Here is a 13,213-nt window from a genome sequence, read left to right as displayed (position 1 = left end):
CCTCACCCCAAGGCTGTCGACTAATTGGAAAAGTCGACCGTCGCCCTCCGCCCCTGCTTCTAGTGTCACCGGGCTGGGGTTTTATGATAAGCTGTGTACAGGCATGTCAGTCACACACTCACACACACATACCTTCGTATAACATACATGTACACGTTCTCATCTACCTGCCAAAGAAGTGACACATGGCCCCAGTTTCTGGAAAGAAAAACACATATTGTACAAACATACTGCATACTCATCATTCTCTAAGGGAGCGACACATTGCTGAACTAGAGAAACAACGACACACACACACACACACACACACACACACACACACACACACACACACACACACACACACAGTTTCCTTTCCTTCTGTCCTTCTCTCAGGAGTGTGATGATAATCAGTTTAATTTTCCAGTAATGGTCACCTCCCTAGTATGTGTCCATGCCGTGGCCTTCGGCCCGACAGTAACTCATTAATTGAAGGCAACCTCAGCCTCATTCTATCCGTAAGGAAATAAAGGCCTTTAAAAAAAAACGTGCATTTTCAAAAAGTTAAAGTGTTCAGTTGTGGACAAACAAGCAGAATGGCAACGTTAACCACTGGGTCGGCAAAAAGTGCCGGTGCAATTTAGGTTAATTATGACCCTCAGTTTATCATGAGTATTGGTTGTTTCAAATACTCAATACATTTCATATGGTGTTCCACAGGGTTCAATACTTGGTCCACTCCTTTTTTCATTATACCTGTATACCCTGTATATAGACATGTATACATGTATGTACTGCAAGCACCCACTTCATGTTTCTAAAGTCATCTATAACATAACCCATTCAATATCTGCACTGTTCACAATTTAAAGTAAGACTTGACTTGTATGTAGACATTGTATGTTTTTGGTGTACATATTTATGTACACACCTATTATTGTCACCTACATGTATGTACATATGTTCAATGTTTATTCTGCCTATATTTGTTCAGCTTTGTTGTCCTTGTTATTATGTCTATTTCTATGTGCTGTGTGTAAGTGCATTGTGAGGTAATTCCCTGTATGTGTACACATAGTTGGACAAAAAAGTGGATTCTGATGATCCGAACAATTTAAATTGTTTAACCTATGTTTTGTTTAATCTAGTCTGTATCCTTGTTTTTACTGAATGTTGCTGGGCGTTTCTTCTCTTTTTTTATCACCCTGTTTAAATATTGTATCTACATATACAAGCACTTGGAGCTGTATTTGTATGAAAGGTGCTATACAAAAAAAGTGTATTATCATTATTATAACTATCCTGTTTTTTTAATACAATTCCTTGCTTTCATTTTCTTTTCTTTTATACTGTTAGATTGTGTTTAAATTGTTACACAAAACTCAACCTTTGTGCTTGTCCCAAGGGTGAAATATTGGAATCAGAAAAGAGAGGCTACATAGTGTGGCACAGGGCAAAAACCCATGTAGGAGGTAGATGGGCCGGGGGTAATTTTGAGCGAAGGGGCAATCAAAATCTAATTAAGACATCAAAGAATATGCTAAACGTGTAGCTATGAGAATGTCTCTCAAAGCATTTGCATGTGCCCTGTTGGCTGCCTGCCTGTGGTTTGAATAGAAATCAGCCAGGAGCGGCTCAGGAGGAGTCTGTTATGAAGAGGACACGGAGCACTGTACTTTTTGAACGCTGCAGTACAGCTTCCAGTGGGGCGAACATTGTGTGTCTGTGTGTGTGCGTGTATCAGTTGTGGTGCCTCAGCCACCGTTTACATTCAACAAAAAAAAGAATTCCTCATATTTAGTCGAGCCGGCATGTTTCCATGGTTACTGGCCAAGGGTTTTCATACTTGATTCACTTCCTCACCCTGAGCCCTCTTTTTTCTTCTGTAGACCTCACTCGGTTTCTGTTCCCTCCCTCGTGGACATTACTACATTTAACTCCAGTTTGTCCTCACGTGATTTCTTCTCCTCTTTTGGAAAACTATTCTGCTCCTCCTGTTTCCTGCTCGGTGCCACCCCTGCGTTTATGTCGCCCCCACAAAGCCTCGCTCTCTCAATGAAATCCAGACATACACACTGTACTCTCGCTCCGACTCTCAAGAAAACAACTCCTGGCTGTAGCTAGGCAACTCCAAATATGAGTCATCTCACTGCCGCGCCCATCATCAACTGATCATCTCCCCCCCCCCCCCCCCCCCCCCCCCCACACCCACCCCATTGACACACACCTCACACACTCACACTCACACACACACACACACACACACACACACACACACACACACATGCAGCCTCTCTATGAAGTGTAGTTGTTCCAAGCATTTCAAACTGTGCAGCCGTGTGGTTCGTGTGATTCTTGAGGTGGAAGGAGAGCCCTTAGAAGTGACAAACTGTGAGAACATTACCAGTCTGCCCTCAGTAGATAACATCATGACCTCAATGTGATGACTGGTCACAGCTTGGCAGAGTCACTAATTATCAGATGGCGGAGTTGGCAGTTAAACCAACAGTGCCCTTGTTTCCTGACGGTTTGGTCGCGCACAGTAGCACACAGAAAATATCTCTGTTTTTGTTCTCCTCATGAATAGGCGGAGCATCTAGAGTCTATTAAACTTTTATTAGAGGCATTTATTTCCAGGCCAGACGGCAGTTGGGAAGAACACTGGCAACAAGGATTTTATTTCAGCTAAGTATATAAAACCAAACAATGCAAATTAATGTAAATGATATTCAGGAGTTAGGTGGTAAATGAATCTCTGATGTGACTTAATATATGACTTATTTCTATCTAGATGATGTGCGCGGTTTGACAAAAGAGAGAGATTATTTAAAAAGAGTGCAAAGGTCAACGGCGCTGTATGTCAGGGTGGAGTGAGATCTGTCAGAAGTGCAGACATGTTTTTAAGTTAAGAGGTAAAATATATGTTTTAATGAAGAATTCAACTATTCATGATGGTCAATTGAATTAAAGAGATGAAAAACAACCGATTTCTAAAGGTAAAAATGTATGAATAATGTGTGTGCGCGTGTGTGTGGAGAGGTCTCCAGTGGAAATGATTAGTGCAATGTAGTACCGCCCTCTAGTGGACAGAGAAGTAGATTGCGATCAAAGTTTTTAATAGTCCAAACTCAAAATACACGTTTCAAAATCCTAATACTACTTCAGTAAATGTACATATTGTGCAGAAAACGTCCCCTTCTGACTGATCAGTTACTATATGTTAGCTTGATAATAATGTATCAGAGCGTATATGTTGCAGCTGGTCTAGGTGGAGCTTGTTCCCTTTCAAAAAATCAGAAAATGAATCTGAGGGGTCGACAAATTCATATTAATTTTTTTTTACTTTTCTCTAATCTTTCCTTTTTTTGTGAAACGTGGTATAATTTTAGCAGCTATCTAAATAAATTCCTCTAAATTCTAGAGGGGAAATCTCATTGGAGGATCTGCTTTTTTTGTGAGAAGTCACAAGCCGAAAATGTTTTGAACCACTCATTTAATCTTTAACAATGAACTGTGTTTTGTTTCTCTTTTATTTATTTTTTTAGTAAAATATACATGTTGTGGGGTTACAAAGTGTTAACATTTCCCTCTGTAGTGGAATAGAAGCATAAAGTATCAGCTAATGATAGTATTCAAACGTTAAGTACAGGAGTAAATGCACTTAAATCAAGTTAAGTGGTGACTTCAACCCTTCAACGTTCAATAAACACACTTGAACGTGTAAAATCTGCAACCGTTATACTAACAATCCGACTAATTAGTGGCAATTAGCGCACAGGTGTGTTGGCAGGAAGTCTACAAAGACACCGCTGCTGGTCCCTCTGTCCCAGTGTTTTGGTGCGCAGAGAGAAACTCTTATCTGACATGCATTTGAAACAAACAGGATACTGCTTCGGTGTCCTTCTCATTTACACCATCACGACCATAACGTTACCCTCAGTGGGCCGGTGTCAGCCCTCCGTTCATTCCTCCCAACCGAACGCTCACCTGTCTCTGCACAATGACAGGAGCAGCGTTTTGACGACAGAAGGCCTCCCTCACCCCTCTGAGCGGGAGGGCAGAGAGCGGCTGCAGCTCGACTCAAGGCGGGGAGAAGAGTCGAGACATCTCCCGTACTTTCACAACTTGGAACGCAGGGACCGGCCACGGTCCGAAACCTCCGGACTGACGCCCAAACCCACAATAGCGTCAACATCCGCTGACAAAAGCGTCAAAAACCGTAACAAACCGAAGCGAAGCGACCCTCCAAATGAATATTGTGGCAAAGGGAAAATTGTGCATGTTGTTCGCGGCGCGTTTTATATTACCGGTCAACTGGAAACAAACCTTAATGTGGGTTACCAGGCAGACTCTGCTGCTTCAGGTGAGCTAGGCTATTGGTCTTCTACCCAGAATTTCAGAATTATTTTAATTCCTATTGAAGTAACGTTAGGTTTTCATATCAAAGGTATTTGCTTTGGTGTATTGATGCATAACTATAGAATAAAACAAATGCCTAAAGAAAATATTAGAATTAGAAGATGTGTACATGTAACTGCAAAAAAATAACAATTTTTGTGGCTGTGCAAAGGTCCACAGTATAAAGAATAAAAATAATATGCAATGCATACAGATGGTTATCTACAGAGGTTGTTTTGTTTTTCTTGTTTTTTTTTGGGAATGTCAAACCTCCCTAAAAGTAGGGTAGAAACTTAATTCAAAGCATTTTGCATAGACTTTGATTTACAGGGATTGTATAAACTGTTTTTGTACATACATTAGTAATTTGAAGACAAATTTGTTCACCAGTCCAAGCTCAGGGAGGCCGGGAGAGGGTCAGAGGTCAGCGGCTCAGCGGCTCAGAGGAGAGCTGGCAGAGGCTGCAGCCCGTGGTGCAGTGCGGAGATGACGCCATGACACTCACTGTCAGGAGGAGACGAGCTGTCCAGCTACAGCTGGACCGAGGTGAGGCTACAGCCCCCCTCAGCGTCGTGCCTTACATGGTGACATTGTTATACAAAGCTTGAATTTGGAGATACGCCACACAAAATAGTAGCAGCTTGGTGTGGACTCCAGTTTAACCAGATTTATTGTTTTAACCAGTTTTGTTTGGGTGTCTCTTTGTGTCTCAGTGAACGAGTCCTCCGTGCCGCTGTCCCTGCTGCCACCTCAGTGTGGCTTCTCTGTTCAGACCACATTGAGAGACCTCAGTCTGATGGCTCAGTATGACGCCTGCCATGTCACACAGGAGGTACGGGATCCATGTAATATGTTTTATGTCTGATAACAATGCACAGATTAGTTTGGTTTTTTTACAGGACACTTCAACCAAATAGCTGTTTTTGCTCTCTACATTTTGATGGTCAAAGTTGTGGGAAATTGGATCAAATGGACAAGTTTAGTTTATTTACCTTTTTTTTGTTTCTGATGTTCAAATGGAGGATTTGTCATCCCACTGAAGCCTCTCTGTTGATTGTTTCTTAGTGTCTTTTCCCTTGCGCCAAACCCAACCTTTTTAGTAACAGCGTTGGGATGAATCATACATTACAACTGAGGTGACTCACTACGCTCTAATGTCATCTTAACAAAATAGTTAGGGACTTTGATGGAGTGATGACTCATGTTTTTAATGTGTATTTAATGAGAAGAGCTTGTCTAATGGATGTGAAATGGTTTAGCCAGCAGCAGTAAAAGTTATAAAAGGATGCTGTTTTAAAACATGTGTTTAGGTTGACGGTTATGCGTTGCCTCTGCTGTGGAGGGGGACTCCGGTCAAGATGTCTTGCCCGGCCTCTCAGATCCAGCCTCAGGCCGGGGGCCCTTCCTCCCTCTGCTGCTCCCCGCACGGTATGACCGTCAAAGTGCAGGGACTCCATGCTACAGAGGAGCTGAGGGTAAATGGTAAAAACGAAATTTCCCTTTCAATTCTATTAGTTCACTCAGATATTCTTCTTCTCTTTGGTTTTCCAGACTTTTAAAGTAACTATGACGGTAGTTTTTCTTTCCTTTTCTCTACAGTCCGAGGAAAATGGACCCCTCTGGTGGAGTTAGCTGAGCTGTGTGGCTACACACTGGACAGACGAGAGGCAGAGATTATAATTGCTGCTCCGTTCATTACCTGTGGCGTCACAGTAAAGGTGAATTACAGAAAAGGAACAATGTGAATGCAGTGCAACATCTGAGGAAATCAAAATATTGTTAAAAATCTAAATCATCTGAAAGAAACAAATGAAATCCCGTAAATTGAATAAATCCATCAGTCAATGATGAAAACAATTTAATATAAATACAAGATCAAATGTGAGCTCTCTCTCTCTCTCTCTCTCTCCCCCCCCCCCCCCCCCCCCCCCCCCCCCCACATAGACTTTATTTTTGCTTCCACAAATTTCACGTTTGTCATAACTAGAACCTGAAAATGCCACATACCTACTTATAACGGAAGTTTAACTTCAAGAGTAAAGGACTAAGATTCAAAGAATTTAGTCTAAGAATCGAAAGACACGGTTTCAAACAATCTTTAGTGTACAAAGGTGCCCTCGTTGTCAGAAGTCGGACCGCCATACCATCAACTGCTAAATATAGATATCGTTTACTTCCTTATGTGTTCAGACATTAATGATCTAATCCTGAACGTGATTATTTTCTACAGTCTCAGACAGAACATCTTGTCTTTTTCCTCAGGATGGAAACTACACTCTTTCTCTTCAGATAGGAGAGAAGACATTCACGCTGACCTGTCCTGTCTCTCCCCCTGAAGAACTCCCCCTGACCCATCAGCCTGTGGTCAACAGCCCTCATCATCTGACCAGAGGGCCAGCAGAGCACATGCCAGAATCCCTGGAGCCACTTCCATGGGCTCCACCTTTCTACCTGGCCCCACCTTACTATCCCCACCCTACACATCGCCACAAGTATCCTAGTCCTGATAGAGACACTGTAGATAACCCTCCTACTCCCTCATCTCAGACTCCTGAGCCTGACCCTACATTCGGTCCTCAGCCTTTCCCTGCCGCTGATTCCCAGCCAGACTATCAGAACTACTACTCTCACCCGATTCTTGTCGGGGAGTCTTATAAACATTTTGGTGTCCACACTTCTTCTGCAGATGATACGGAGGATTCAGGTCGGGCGTATCTAGAACTGCCAGAAACTCCCGTGTTGGGTGTCTCCGAGAGGCACAGCGCTGCCCGTTCTCTCTCCTCAGATACAGGCTTACCGATTCAAGTTGAATCACCACCTCCTCTCCAGCCCCCCAGCCATGCCTTCAATCCATACTATCACTACTACCATCACCCTAAAATCCCTCTTCCTGGCCCACCTCAAGACTCTGATCCAGTTCCTGAGGTTCCCAGAGAACTGTCTTTAACTACTCCTAATAACCCTGAAAATACGGTGTTGGCCCCCAACATGCAGCAGTCTGACGCTCTCCGCAGAATTGACTCGCACCAGTTCCTTCAGCCCGAGCCTAAGGCTGCCTCTCCTCCTTACACCCTTCCAACTAGTCCTCCCAAAGCCTCTGCACTGTATACACCTCATCCTCCACAGCCCTATCCGTACCACTACTCCAATTACTTTCCACATATTGCACGGGGCGAGGCCGAAAGATTGGCTCCTCTCAATCCCGACACGGCTGCAAAAACCAATTTGTCTGATAATCCAAACTCAAAGTCCAGCACCGTCGTTCAGCCACTTCCTTGCACGTCACAAGTTCATGACGAATACAACTTAAATACTGATATTGAGTCTCAAAACTTTCAAAAAAGCAGGCCAGAAGGGATCAAACATCCACTTTGGTCAGAACAAAATGATGACGATGTAAAAGCAGAGCTGGATGACAGAAAGAGACCCTCTGCCCCCGTGACCCCAGCAGTCCAACCTCCCCTCCCCCCCACTCCCCCTCCCGGACCCGCCACCGCTGCTGCAGCTCCTCGTCCTGAACAACCCTCCTTCCCCACTCCATCACCCTACCAGAATCTTCCTCCTTACCCATTCTACGACCACCCTTATTATCACTACTATCAGATGTATTATGGACCTGAGAGTTTACTCAGCGCTGACCATCACGGGTCTCCGACTCCCTCCAAAGAAGCTTTAGAGCATCAGCCTCCAGCATCTTCCTCCCTGCCTCAGCATCCCTCCTATCCCAATCATCAAGCCTCTACTCCACCTACAGAATCAACGTATGATGCTCACAATGACCCCCTACATCCTTACTACTACTATCATTATTTCCATTATAACACTCTGCAACATCCATATGATGCTTTTGGACGTCCTGGTGGTGAACAAGCAGAAGAGAGGCTGGATAATGAAATGAAAGGTGAAAAACCAGCAGCTATTATTTTTGAAACGTAGCTTTTGGTGTCAGTGTCCTGACTTCAGATCACCACAATGCGGCAGAACCTTATTGTCCAGCCGTGCCAGGCTAAAGGTCTGGCATCTATTCTGGCTGTAACTAGACACCTGAATGGAAAACCAATTCTGAATTTATGAATCTGTCATCGCTCCTGCTGCTGAATAGAGCCATTGAAGTATAACTGGCTCTCCTCTCATTGTTTGCTCTCTGCACTCAGATCAGCTCAAGGCCGAGCCGTCCGCTCCCTCTGCTTTGCCCCCGGGCCTTGGCCCTGCGTCAGATTTCGACTGCCGCGTTTCTCTGGGCTGCTGCTCGTACCCTGTGAAGGGTGAGTCCCTCCCACAGCAGATCCTGTCAACACATGTCTGGGGGAAAAAAATGAACTGACGATGAAGAAAATCAGAGAATTGGATGATTGTGTGGGGCTTTGAGGCTAGAAGCCGACGCCCAAACTACCCAGTTGAAAACACTACATTTGTGATTTTTGCCAACACTTAAATATTTGTACTTGATTTTAATCAGAGGCTTTTTTAAAAACTGTGGTCAAAGCAAAACGGCACAGCTCAGGAATGACTTTGTGTTTGTGCCAACAGACTGTACAATGGGACGGTATTTAATCTTTGCGCTGCCGGACTCCGTGGTGGAGCCCACGGTGGCCCCCCCTGCTCAACCCTCTGAGCGCAGCCATGTGTCCTGCACACTGCAAAAGCTGACCTCTGACCGGGACATCTACACCGTCCCCCTGGACGGCTGTGGAGTGAGCAAACGCGTAAGGAACTTGTGTGTGTGTGTGTGTGTGTGTGTGTGTGTGTGTGTGTGTGTGTGTGTGTGTGTGTGTGTGTGTGTGTGTGTGTGTGTGTGTGTGTGTGTGTGTGTGTGTGTGTGTGTGTGTGTGTGTGTGTGTGTGTGTGTGTGTGTGTGTGTGTGTGTGTGTGTGTGTGTGTGTGTGTGTGTGTGAAAATAATAATAATAATAAAGGGGTGACGATGCCTGGTGAAAGTTATTCAACTTTAATGTGGCTGAATAGAGTGATGCTTTGACTGATCACTTGACATGACGTGATGATGATGGAAATCATTTTTCCAACTTCATTTCCTTGTCAGGTGTTTGGTCAGACGGTGGTTCATCTGTTGGAAGTCCATGGTATCCACTCTCTTCAACGAGACCACAGCTCTGAGCTCGAGAACTCTCCTGTCAGGTATGGCATTACTGTTGAAGGGAAGCTTTTCATACAATATTTTGGCATCCTTTGCCACCATCTATCGTTGGGGCATGTTTTGTTCAGCTGTATGAGTTTGGGCTGTTTTTTTTCTTCTTTAATCATGTGCTTCTTTACAGGCGGCCATTTTTTTGCTGCTGTTGGCTTTGTGTTGCAAATTATTTCTACTTCTTTTAGACTAGAATCCATTTCTAGGCCAATGAGTCCAACGGATCATCTACAGACGGTAGTCATCTGATTGCCTGTTAATGCAATCAGTCAGACAAAGCATATTTCTCAATGTTTTTGTTTAATTTTTTGATCCCAGGAAGCTTTCAAATGGCACTTGGCCTGGAGGTGGAGTCCAACCTCAGGCCTTGATTCCAACACACGTTAATTTTACTTTAATTTCTTATGATCATAGACATAGCATCTAACATAAAATAGAGGAAAATTGAATTGCGCAAAAAATCTATCCCTTGCAAAATATGTTACCTCTATTTTTACAGTCAAAAGTTTCAGTTGTAAACAAATGCATGCAATTATCCCAAAATCACAGCTTCACTATCTCAGTGTTTGTTGATTGCTGCACTGCCATCAGTCAGGAAACACAGCTGCAATCATTCAAAGCAGCAGCTCACAGAACACCATCAGACTCAGATGCATCTCCACCTCCAAAAGATGAAACATCAGAGGATAAGTGATTAACATTGGCCCAAAATAAACGAGGTGTGACGCGCACGTCGTGAAATAATTGCTGTCTGTCAAAGATGCTCAGCTTAGTTTGGGATGTTGAGACACGCTGCAGCCACTCTGTTGATCCATAGGCTGATGGTGGAATGTAGCTCCTCCCCGGGTTCTCCAGGTGAAGTGAAGCTCCATGTGATGGATCAACCTCCTCCACCTCCTGTTCGCTCTACACCAGCCACTGTCGCTGTGCTACTGAGAATTGCCACAGGTGATTGTCTTCTCTGTATTCTCTTTTTAAATGGCCGTTCATGCCTTACAACATTGTAGTACCGTTCCAATATTCTCTTCCTCATAGACGAGTCCTTCACCAGCTTCCACCCCGAGGCTCACCTGCCTCTCAGCCTCCTGCGAGGCAGACCAGTCTATGTGGAGGTGAGCCTGCTGGACCCCCCCGAGCCCGGCCTGGTGCTGCTGGTCCACTCCTGCCTGGCTTACACTCAAGCTCCATACGCCAGCTGGATGCTGGTCTACGATGGGTATGTTGTACAGAAATGAATTGTTTGTATTAGATATTGATGTGTATGTTTGTATACATAGTTTGTATTTTTTTTAAATTCTAATGAAGTCTGAGGAGCCACTTACAAAAGTTCTCCTGTAGAGATTTTCAGTTGTAGCTGTTCTTTCACCGCTCTGTTGTTCAGCTGTCCCAGCCGAGGTGATTCAGAGCCGCTTCCTTCCCCACGCTCTGACTCCAACCACATCCGGAGATTGGCTATCTCTGCCTTCCTGTCTCTGCACTCAGAAAGTCCCCCGTACATGGCTGAAGGAGGATACTCTCACCTGGAGGACCCAGAGGTACCTCCCACTTAACATCCTCATACAAGTAAACGTCTATTGTTGTCTCTGAAGTGACTGTTAATGTGGCGGTTTCAAGTTCAGGCTACCCTAAAGACTTCCATAATGGTGGCTACATGTAGACTAGGATTAGTGTAATTGTGCCATAAAACCTTTTCTTTCATTCTTTTTTTTTTCTTTTCCTCCCCTCAGATCTACTTCTTGTGCTCGACTGAAGTGTGCTCTGCTGCAGATGGTGACTGCACTGTACGCTGCATCAACAGTAAGTTTAACACAGTGGAAACATAAGGGAGGAACTGAGCAGTGGTCCAGTAGTCCAACAAGGTTCTTATACATTAATAATATACTCACTGGACACTTTATTAGGTACACCTTGCTAGTACCGGGTTGGACCCCCCTTTTGTCTTCAGAACTGCCATAATTCTTCGTAGCATAGATTCAACAAGGTGTTGGAAACATTCCTCACAGATTTTGGTCCATATTGACACGGTAGCATCACGCAGTTGCTTCAGATTTTTCGGCTGCACATCCATGATGCGAATCTCCCGTTCCACCACATCCCAAAGGTGCTCTATTGATTGAGATCTGGAGACTGTGGAGGCCATTGGAGTACAGTGAACTCATTGTCATGTTCAAGAAACCAGTTTGAGATGATTTGAGCTTTGTGACATGGTGCATTATCCTGTTGGAAGTAGCCATCAGAAGATGGGTCCACTGTGGTCATAAAGGGGTGGACATGGTCAGCAACAATACTCAGGTAGGCTGTGGCGTTTAGACGATGCTCAATTGGTACTAAGGGGCACAAAGTGTGCCAAGAAAATATCCCCCACACCATTACACCACCACCACCAGCCTGAACCGTTGATACAAGGCAGGATGGATCCATGCTTTCATGTTTACGCCAAATTCTGACCCTACCATCTGAATGTTGCAGCTAAAATCAAGACTCATCGGACCAGGCAATGTTTTTCCAATCTTCTATTGTCCAATTTTGGTGAGCCTTAACTGACAGGAGTGGCACCCGGTGTGGTCTTCTGCTGCTGTAACTTGCTTCATTCATACCATGGTTGTAACGAGTGGTTATTTGAGTTACTGTTGCCTTTCTATCATGTCAAACCACTCTGCCCATTCTCCTTCATCAACAAGGCATTTTCGTCCACACAACTGCCGCTCACTGCATATTTTCTCTTTTTTGGATCATTCTCTGTAAACCCTAGAGATGGTTATGCGTGAAAATCCCGGTAGATAGCAGTTTTTTAAATACTCAGACCAGCCCGTCTGGCACCGACAACCATGCCACGTTCAAAGTCACTTAAATCCCCTTTCTTCCCCATTCTGATGCTCTGTTTGAACTTCAGAAAGTCGGCTTCACCACGTCTAGATGCTTAAATGCATTGAGTCGCTGCCATGTGATTGACTGATTAGCTGCCATGTGATTGGCTGATTAGCTATTTGTAATAATAAAGGTGTGTGTGTGTGTGTGTGTGTGTGTGTGTGTGTGTGTGTGTGTGTGTGTGTGTGTGTGTGTGTGTGTGTGTGTGTGTGTGTGTGTGTGTGTGTGTGTGTGTGTGTGTGTGTGTGTGTGTGTGTGTGTGTGTGTGTGTGTGTGTGTGTGTGTGTGTGTGTGTGTGTGTGTGTGTGAGATAATTTGAAGACTCGTGGGTTCAAAGTCTAACTCAACAAAAAACTATTGTCCCTCCAACAATAAATCTGTGATCCACAGAGCATCTTCTACACTAAAGCTGCACAGATGGATTCCTTTTGAATGTACGAAATGTATTGTGGCTACATAGTTTACATTACCCAATGTAGTCATTATAGTTCACCAAAGAGCTTCATAAGCATCAGGCCCAGACAGTCTCGAGAACTTTAACATTGACTTCTTTTTTCCTAACAGGTCCCAACAGTGACGCGTGAGCAATGAAATAAACACTCTTACACAGCAGCACTCTTTGTTTTGTTTCATGGAAATAACAGACACACAAGTCTTGGTGAAGATGTGAGGAAAAGCCCTCGATAGAATATTTATTCAAAAACGTGTGAACGTAAAAACAATATAGTGTAATGCAAATAGTACTACAGTAGTACGGGAAAGAAAACAAGCGATACACAAACAATTCAGCTGTCTTCTTTCTAAACAGGACCCTTAATATACT

The 13,213-nt window shown here is 44.1% G+C and overlaps 1 protein-coding gene across 1 annotated transcript; it reads left to right on the top strand.

Annotated features, from left to right (window-relative positions):
* The first annotated feature begins 5,762 nt into the window (after nt 1-5,762).
* Nucleotides 5,763-12,998, top strand: LOC137878419 (uncharacterized). The gene is made up of 11 exons (XM_068718718.1): nt 5,763-5,859; nt 5,977-6,095; nt 6,640-8,278; nt 8,532-8,642; nt 8,908-9,083; nt 9,418-9,512; nt 10,340-10,470; nt 10,558-10,738; nt 10,904-11,057; nt 11,250-11,319; nt 12,955-12,998. The coding sequence occupies exons 1-11, from the start codon at nt 5,808-5,810 to the stop codon at nt 12,972-12,974; spliced, it is 2,748 nt and encodes a 915-aa protein (XP_068574819.1). The 5' UTR covers nt 5,763-5,807; the 3' UTR covers nt 12,975-12,998.
* The last annotated feature ends 215 nt before the right edge of the window (nt 12,999-13,213 follow it).

The sequence above is a fragment of the Cebidichthys violaceus genome, unplaced genomic scaffold (assembly GCF_023349555.1).
Source record: "Cebidichthys violaceus isolate CVI_PGR_0920_01 unplaced genomic scaffold, fCebVio1.0.p SCAF_23, whole genome shotgun sequence".
NCBI lineage: Eukaryota > Metazoa > Chordata > Actinopteri > Perciformes > Stichaeidae > Cebidichthys > Cebidichthys violaceus.
This window is presented reverse-complemented; position numbering and strand designations above follow the sequence as displayed.

Bases quoted from the DNA above. Each gene is read 5' to 3' on its own strand.
- LOC137878419 (XM_068718718.1), top strand. From the start codon at position 5,808: ATGACCGTCAAAGTGCAGGGACTCCATGCTACAGAGGAGCTGAGGGTA. The intron at 8,643-8,907 runs GTGAGTCCCTCC...TTGTGCCAACAG, and splicing joins CTGCTCGTACCCTGTGAAGG to ACTGTACAATGGGACGGTAT. The intron at 11,058-11,249 runs GTACCTCCCACT...TCCTCCCCTCAG, and splicing joins CTCACCTGGAGGACCCAGAG to ATCTACTTCTTGTGCTCGAC.